General features: G+C 38.7%; 1 protein-coding gene across 1 annotated transcript in view; it reads right to left on the minus strand.

Moving 5' to 3' along the window:
* Nucleotides 1-1,784: 1,784 nt before the first annotated feature.
* Nucleotides 1,785-9,333, minus strand: part of STAT4 (signal transducer and activator of transcription 4) — a 124,167-nt gene continuing 116,618 nt past the window's right edge. Inside the window, exons 17-24 of the mRNA XM_007965672.3 lie at nt 8,332-8,467; nt 6,695-6,744; nt 6,119-6,213; nt 5,694-5,830; nt 5,162-5,353; nt 3,656-3,722; nt 3,179-3,287; nt 1,785-2,075 (exon numbers count right to left, since the gene is read on the minus strand). Of these exons, the coding sequence (XP_007963863.2) occupies nt 2,049-2,075; nt 3,179-3,287; nt 3,656-3,722; nt 5,162-5,353; nt 5,694-5,830; nt 6,119-6,213; nt 6,695-6,744; nt 8,332-8,467 (813 nt within the window). The 3' untranslated portion in view covers nt 1,785-2,048. The remainder of the gene's footprint in view (nt 2,076-3,178; nt 3,288-3,655; nt 3,723-5,161; nt 5,354-5,693; nt 5,831-6,118; nt 6,214-6,694; nt 6,745-8,331; nt 8,468-9,333) is intronic.

Below are 9,333 nucleotides of genomic sequence, written 5' to 3' on the forward strand. Positions count from 1 at the left end.
AGTTTTGGAGTACAAGATTCACAATCTTGGGAAATAACTCTTAACTCTGGGGTCACAAATTTAATTTTGATTTTCTGAATCTAAATAAAAATAGCCACTTATTGAACTTTTACAATATGGCCATTGTCCATATTATAGAAAGTGAACTACAAACATCCTTAATTTTCTACCCCCAAATAACAGTGATGACTGTGATCACATAGAAAACCCTGGCATTCTGCTACTAGGCTCTATATTGACAAGCTTTTTAAAACTTCTATGAAATAGGTAGGAGTCCATTGTACTTCTGATAAATTCCAGGGAGCAAAGAGCTTCTGCAATCTTTTTTGTCAGAATCCAATTGTTTAAAAGCACTTCCTGGTAGGAAACTACTTCTTTAAAGATAAAACTGTAATAGTCATGCTCTGGTTTAAATTATTTCATCCAATTCTGCTGCCAGTTGATACGTATGCATCAGGCCAGTTTTAGAAAACCAGGTTTTGTGGAGAGAAGTAGAGACTGGGAGGACGCACCTCCAGTTAGATGCACCCTTCCATCAAACAGATGCCTCCACCCTAAAAGCATTTAGGAGCTCACAAAAGAGTAAAGGAACTGGCCTTGGGGCAGGTGGAGAGTTTGTTCCATAGGAACAATATAGGAGCCAGTTGGGCACATGTGGGTGGGATGAGATTGCTCAGATGGAATCTCTCTAAGGGAAAGGGCAGGTTATACTAAAAGCTTTTTTTCCTTTGAACTCTTTTGCATTAAACATTAGCCTCTGCCTGTTTGGTTTGCCTGGAGGACAGGAGGTGGGCAGAAGGAATTAAATAAGAGCCCTTCAGAGGGGGCTGCCATCTCTGACTCTGCAGTCATGGTTCACCTTGAAACCTGGTTCTGGATTTTTCTGCAGCTGGTCATGGCAGATGCCTCAGTAGCATTACTTCCTCAACTGACTCAGCAGCATCCCCAGGGCTCAGCAGGCATAGAGAGTTCTCAAGGTCTTGAGCATTGGAGGGCTCCATGCTATTACTAAGGACAGCAGCTGGGCAATGGCACCACTCAACATCCAGTAGGGGTGAGGCAAGGACCAAAACAGACTTGCAATTCACATACATTACTATCCAGGAAACCAACTGCCCTTCCTCTTTACTAGAGAAAATTGAAGGAATGGAACTTCTCATCCTAAACCTCTTTCCCCAGTCTCAGGTTGGATTCATGGGACCAGAGAGACTATTAGAGCTGGGAAAGATCATAGAACCCACATAGTCTAACCTCTTCTAGAGATGAAGAATGAGTAACCTATGAATAAAATCAGTCACCCAAGGCCAGAGTTGTTATTCTCCTAGTCCTCATTTCATCCTCCTAGTCCTCATTTCATGAGTTTTTTTAACCCATGTGTCTGCTTACAATACCTGTAAAATCAGTGCAGTTTGCCCAAGATACCACCACGAATGACTCTGGATCCCTCCTCCTGTGGTACCAGCAGCTGTTGAATCCCATAGTTGGGATAATATTGACATGGCACTCAGGAGGCTCCCTAATTCAACCCTGGATGCCCTGTGAATTTCTGCTGATGTCGCATGACGACTTTCCTCTCGGATCTACTGTGATCACTGTGCCTGCTAGCACTCATCATACAGTAGATTGGCTTATTTGGCTTTTCCCTCAGGCCTTCTTGCTGAGGTGTAGGTGTGACTTTGCTATTCTTGACCTACCCTGAAACATTAACACTTGCATCTTCTAGCTAAAATCATAAGTAACACCAGAGAGACAAATCAGAAATAAACCAAACACAGGCAAGCGAGTCTTCTGTGAATATTGTTATTAACACTGGTTTCTGAAAGTTGTCTTATCTTGCACGTTTATCTGAAGCTTTGGTTTCAAACATTTCAATCACAACACTCCCAACTGGGGAGTGCCATGACAGTGTGAAGAGAGCTTCAGACGTCAAACGTTTCCCAGAACCCGGTATTTACAAAGCTGAAGAAATCAAATGTGGTCGTTGGGCAAAGAACAGTCTTTAAAGTTTTTCATTTGCTTCCTTTCTTGGTGTGTCAGAGTTTATCCTGTCATTCAGCAGAATAAGGAGACTTCATCTAAAATTAAAAATGAAAATAATCTTTGAAGAAACTATTGGTTTGCAAATAAATCACTATTTCTTGTGTAAATAAACATCCTCTTTTCTACAAATTACTCCATAATTTTTCTATTACCTAGTTAAAATACTTAAACTAAGTATTTGCGAAAGTAATAGGGTTGATCAGTCTAAAATAAAAGGTACCTTTCAAGGAGACAGAAAACTGTTTTAAGAAAAAGGCCTGTTTATCCACCAAAAATATAATGAGGAAATGGGTGCAAAATGTAGCAAATGTTCAGTTAGACATAAATAACTTGATGATTTAAGGGAACTAACATTGGAATAAGCTATCAAAGGAAAGTGAATTTTTCATCTATGGAAATCTTCAAGAGAAGAATTAAAAGCCAGCTTGATAAAAATTTTTGAGGCTTAGGGTCCCTCCAAGTTTCTATTATATTATTCTGATGTATGCTCACTTTCATGTAAATTGGGAGTTTGAACCCATTGACATTATTGGTGGATAAGAGCAAATAGGACTCATCCCAAATAACATTATTGCATTAAAGATTATGACTCAGTTCTCAAAAAGGAGAGCATTATTATGCTATTGACCATTATTCATATATTACTTGATGAAGCTCTTGGTTCTAGAAATGCAAGCCATAATCAAGAAAAGTTGCAATGTGTGATGTTTGCACTGTAAGATAGCAAACTGGGTTTACTAGATAGTAAGTAACTAGTAAACTAGACAGTATACTAGGTTTATAAATATTGACCAGTAAATGCTGTTTGCTAAAGTAGAGAGTGTTGGGGAATGAGTGGGCCCGTGGTGCCAGTAGGGATAGTGTGCTTGAGTAGGGTATAGGAATATTTTGCCCTCTGGTGGTTTCGGGTGGAAAGAATGTAAAGCAGTTTAAGTAAGTAAAGGTGTCTGCTTTCCATACCCATAAGATCAGCAACACGCAGGACCATCCAGACACCTTTTGTGTCATGCTCACGAATTTGTTCCAATAAATGTGTTTTCTCCCTACCCAGGCAGTATTTCAGCCCCTTTGATTCCCACACCACCTTTGCATCATTGGAAATGCCTTTGAGCAGCAATGGAAAATAAAGGGAACATACTGCAGTTTCGATTGTTGTGGGACTCAGGTTTTCTCTCAGCACCGCATACACACTTGGTGACATGGGAAGAAGGTCTGATGGAGAATGTGGCTCCATTGAATCACTTCGGCTTAAAGAGATAACAAGGTCAATATGGACAAGGATTAGAAAATAATAATAGCTCACGGTGACTTACTGTGTCAGGAACTCATTTCTAGGGCTTCATCTATTTGTGACACTGAGTTATCTGATTCATCATTTCATATCAGAACATTCAACTTGCTATGGAATATATGACATTATAAGGGGAATTTTATAATTTTAGTCACAATAGATTGTGGTAGTGTGCCCTAAAGGCTAGCTTTATGTATAAAAGGAAATGGGACATTGCACATGACAATGCTTTGCTCTTAGTTATGTGTACTCTGCTCTACTTTTAAATCTCCTATAGGAAAGCTTTTTATAAAAAATATTTTACATGTGACTAAGATTACTCACATTGTTGAGATGGGGATAAAAACGGAAGGAACGTAACCTTTGCCACCCCTTTCTGTTGGTCTTGAAACTGGAAAAAAGAAGGCACAATGTTGGGGGAAAAATGTCAATATTAATAAAACTGGGGAAAAAAGAGTCTAGAAAAATATTAATGATAAGAGGAAGGAGATAATACAGTTGTTTGGTGATACACAAAAATGTTTCATTAAATAGGGGACACAATCTATTAGATAAGCATAAAATGTGCAAGAAGAGAAAAACAAATCTCTTGGCAGGCCTAATCTGACTTCATATATTAATGCCTCTAAACTGTATGGGAAAAATTGAGAATCAGCTGTATTACCTGTCTTCTACGTTTCATTTACGTTTGATTATAAGGACTGATTGAGTCATGTTTTGGAGGAGATAATAACCCAGTTCTTTTCATTTAAATGGACACCAGTCAGAACCTTATGATTGCAAATGTTTTTGAAGTACAGACATCAGTGTTCCCGAAAGTATCATTGTGCTGTAGTAACAGTCATATGCAAACCTCACCTTGGAAAAATTCCCCAAATTTCTCTGGTATACCATGTTGAACTAGTATTTGTTCCAATTTTCCAACCCTAATTTGTTGCATTGATATTTGTTATTTCATTCGATCAGTTGTTGAAAGTCACTGAGAAGTAACAGGTTTGTTTGCTTTTCTCTTCTTTTGCATTTTTGTTTATTTCAGAGAGCATGAAGTCAGGTGGCTGTGAGTCTGTGAGTGACAACTGTAGGATATTCTGCATGATGGGGCCCAAAGATTTAGTGCTATAGGTGAAGATTTCTATGGATTGTATACACTTCCATTAAAGAAACAGAATGATGAATGTACCTTAAAATTACATAGCAATTTAACGAATTTTCTTTTATGTATTCAACAAATATTTACTGAATGCCTGTTTTGGCCAGACATTGGTCTAGGTCCTTAGAATACAACCAGGAAAGGTAGGCTGGGTGAGTGGGGGAGGGAGAGGATGAAGCACAGATCCACAGGTCCCTCCCTGGCAAATGAACAAATACCCTGAGTTGTAAAACTAAAGTATGGTTGAAAATATAAAACTTATAAACCCTGGGGTTCCTTTGCAATATACAGACTTGTTTTACTATTAAAAGCTTCTCATCATTACCCCCTCTTTCTTTTCCTTTCCCCCAGTCATAGACGTGAAGTCTGCACCACTTCTGTCTTACAAAGGAGAAAACTGAAGCTCTCCGAGTGGCTTTGAGAGGCCCCCATGGCCACGGTGAAGTTTAGTTGCAGCTGCTTATGACTCTGCTAGTGTTAGAAAGCCCAGGGGTCCCTTTTCAGGAGCTGCTGACATACCACTTCATTTCTAAGGCTTTGACCTCCATATGCCCTTAGATCTTACAAACATCAGAGTAAACAAAAAGAGGAACTTCATTTATCATTTACTTTGCTCTAATATGAGGTTATTTTCCAAAATCTTAAGGAAAAAAACAAAAACAAAACCAGAAAAACCTAACCTTCGCAAGGCTGAGAGCTGTAGTGTTTACCAAAGGCTTTGTCTTTGGGAATGTCAGGATACAGGTACTTCAGAGGGTTTTCAGGAATGTTTTCAGCCATAATAACTTTGTAGTCTCGCAGGATGTCAGCGAATGGCAGAGCAGACAACCGGCCTTTATTGTAGGGTTCTACAGAGTGGAATCGCACTTCCCCTTGAAAAACAGAAATTGGAGAAATATACAGGTTCCTGTACACATTCCTTGTGACCATTTTTTCCCCGCCCACATTATCTTCATGCCACTGCAGTGACTTGTCAGTTCACGTCACTTCAATGTCAGACCGTCTGTTGCCTGGACGGTATAGATTGTGCATACGATAGACTTTTTGGAATTCATGGGTACCCTGTTCTGAGACAACTGCAACTACTAATATTCAAGCCCACTGAATACATCACAAATAGATCAACACACCATACACTTCCAAAAACTGAAATCCCAGTAACTAAATTTAAGAAAACTAATTTCACAAGAATAAACATTAGTGAGTATATACCATTTTCAGAATGGTCCACCCAGGTGAAAGTTATTCCTCCGAGATGGCTTTCACTGAATCTTAATAAAAAGGTGCCAGGCATTTTATCCTTTAGCAAGAGCCGTTCCTTCTCTTTGCTAACGAAGCCCATGACATACCTAAAAATAGAAATGCATGATTTTTTCTGATCATTATTGGATTTTCACTTATTGCATTTACAAAGAGCAGACCTACAGTTTGTTTTGAGTGTAATCAAAAGTCATTCTCACCTGAAATACTCATATATAGATTAATATACATAGTGATACTCCACAAATAAGAAATTGCAACTATTTTTTTTCTATTGTACTAAATATGCTTAAGAGAAAAAGAAGTAGAAGAAAACCAATAACAACAGAAAAAAAGAACATAATTCACTCATATGAAAAATACAGCCTATAACTTACCCATCAATCCAAAGGGGAAGAATGTGCTTCTTAATTAGATCCAATATTGCTTCAAGCCATGTCCAAAAGGTAAATGATTTACCAGGTAAGTGTTCCTATAGGAATAAACAAGCACATTAAGACATTAAGTAACAATGTTGATATAATAATTTAAGTTCAATTTTTCAACAAAATAATATCCTGAAACTGGACACCACCTTAGTTTCTTTAAAAAATATTCTTGGCCGGGCATGGTGGCTCACGCCTGTAATCCCAGCACTTTGGGAGGCCAAGGTGGGCAGATCACCAGGTCAGGAGATCGAGACCATCCTGGTTCACACGGTGAAACCCCGTCTCTGCTAAAAATACCAAAAAAATTAGCTGGGCGTGGTGGTGAGTGCCTGTAGTCCCAGCTACTTGGGAGGCTGAGGCAGGAGAATGGCATGAACCTGGGAGGCAACAGAGTGAGACTCCCTCTCAAAAAAAAAAATAATTCTTATCTGGGAATTACTCAAAACCCCAGGTAGTAATATAGACTTAGGAACATTGTATTAAAAAACAAATGTATCTAAATGATGTTTCCCCGACCGTTTGTACCTTGCAGAACTTGGCCCAGGTGAGGTGACCATCACTGTAGCTAGATTGGACTGAAATGAAAGAAAAGAATGAGATTTTTCATTCGACAATGAGATGCTTCAATTTTGTGCTCAATTTAGATATTTTTCCTCTTCCCTTTCAAGCATTTCTTAAGCACCTGTTATGGGTTTGCAATGTACCGAGTGCTAGGTACAGTACAAATATAAGACATCATCCTTGCTCCTAAGAAGTTTATTATCTAGATAATAAGGTTTTTGGTGGAGGAGCTAACAATGGCTTTAGAAAGCAGGTGGGTATCTAGGATCTGGATGGGTAGAATATAAATTGTCAGAGGAGACAAAGGAGGCCACTCCAGAGAGCAAGAGTAATATAGGACAAGGCATGATGGACATGGACATGGACATGGCTTATACTGGAGACAGGAAGAGCTGCCTAATGTTGGTAAATGAACATTATAAAACAAATTTGTGTAAGTTAGGTGTAGCTAGATTACCAAGAATGTTGCCTATTAAGATGGAAAGAATGGACTAGAAATCTATTAGACAATAAGTAGCCATTGGCTGTTTTGATCCAGAGCAGTGAAAGGACACAAGAGTTTTCATCTAAATTTTTAAGGAAATTATACTCATAAGAATAATTTGATAAAGGTCTGAAAGTATATGGTTGCTATGTATACTACATGCTTAAAAGCTTTACTCACTCTAACAAATATTTATTGAATGCCTACTATTGCTGCTTATGAATTAAATAAGGATCAAAACATGTATTTCCATTAAGTAAATTTTGTGATGTTTTCCGAAATCCTAATTTATTTAAGTACCCATTGATCCAAGAGTAGGTGCAAGTGGCAAGCATCCCAGCACCATGTGAGTCAAGCTTAAATCACACAAGATTCTACTTCTGCTGCACAAATGGATCTTTGGCCCTAATTTAACTAGAAATGCATATAGATCTAATTTTAACTCTTTTTTTTTTGGGTGTTAAATATGTTAAACCCCGACTTGTCAAAATACAGCTTTCTTAGAGATTTTTTAGAAAAAGTTTGGATTATAGTTGGTACATGTAGTACCAATGACTCTATTTTGCAAACTTTAGAAATCTCAGTCAAAGCTGAAACTTTCTTGGTATGCAGAATTAAGTACTGCCCAGGTGGTTTAAAATTTCTATTACATTTCCTAGACCTAGTGAAGGAATCAGTCATTTTCCAGTTGGTTTATGTCAGTTGAGACATTCATATGAACGATCATATGGGGCACCATTAAGGCTTCACATCATATTTAGTGGAAATATACCCTGGAGACTGGGGTGGGGAATAGACAGGGAGGGGCTTTAGACCTGGACAGGTCTGGCCTGCGGCTTGGTTCTGCTGTGTACTAGCCATGCAGCTGTGGCAAGTCACTTGACTTCTGCACTCCAATACAGTCATTTATAAAATTGATAGAATAAGGTAAGCCTTGCAGGACTTTCCTGAGGATTAAAAATAATATAACACTTAGCTCTGTGCCTGGCAATATAGTAGGCATTGAATAAATTATGATGATCATCATTATTATTAATAGTAGTAATAGCATCCTGGTTATTTAAAATGCTTGAGTGCCAAAAACAGAGGCGAATCCTGTCTGTCTACCAGCTCTCACCTGTAAGCTTCTCTGCCAGCATATTGAGTTGATCTGAATTAAGGCCACGACCAACGTACGATGAAAACTGCCAGCTCATCACCTCCAGTAGTTGACTCAATGTGGCAGGTGGGGGATTATTAAAGAAAACCAAGTTCTGAAATAGAATCATGATGATGATTTGTTAATTGTCTTACAGTGGGTAGCTAGTGAGGTATGAGCAGGGCGAGAGAGGTCTCCCCGTCTCCCCACACACATACTAGGAGTGTTGGGTGACCATTAGGTGATGGTCAGGCAGTTGTTAACTGTTTCTCTAAAGTCATAATTGGTCACAGCTGGTGCCAAGGAACGACCGTGTTCTAATAGAAAACACCTAAAACTGCTCAGCAGCTTCCCAGTAAGATCTCAGGAGTGGGGAGAAGTAACACAAAACCCCTGAAGAATGCCAAGCCCAAATCAAGAAGTCAAGCTGCACACTTGGCTTCTCAAGTTGCCCGCTTGGTCCTCTTCCGAGTTGTACTTTCCTTTCCTTCCTTCTCTTACTGTTCTAAAGCTTTTAATAAACTTTCACTCCTGCTCTGAAGCTTGCCTTGGTCACTCCTTCTGTCCTGTGCTCCTCAGTTGAATTCTTTCTTCTGAGGCAAGAATTGAGGTTGCTGCAGATCCATACACATTCACCACTAATAACAATTATGCTTATGACACTGTAATTCAATATATAGGATTCCTAATTTAAAGTCTTTTGGCCAACCTAAGTAAATATAAAATATCATCTCATCTCTGTTGTTCTTAAGACTGACATCGTCTTTTCCTAAAAGTCTCCCTGTTCTTTGAGTATAATATAATCAGAGCTCCATCTTTCTTCAGAAGCATCACTTGGCATCTCTTGAACTTTTCCGTATCAGTCTACTCATGCAGGTACTTAACACTGTCCAACAAGTAATTTGACAGATATTCTATTCTAAAACAATATTCATCCTAAACAAAACTTATATTATTTAATTGGTTTATCATGGGGTTGGC

The sequence above is a fragment of the Chlorocebus sabaeus genome, chromosome 10, assembly GCF_047675955.1.
Source record: "Chlorocebus sabaeus isolate Y175 chromosome 10, mChlSab1.0.hap1, whole genome shotgun sequence".
NCBI classification, from domain to species: domain Eukaryota; kingdom Metazoa; phylum Chordata; class Mammalia; order Primates; family Cercopithecidae; genus Chlorocebus; species Chlorocebus sabaeus.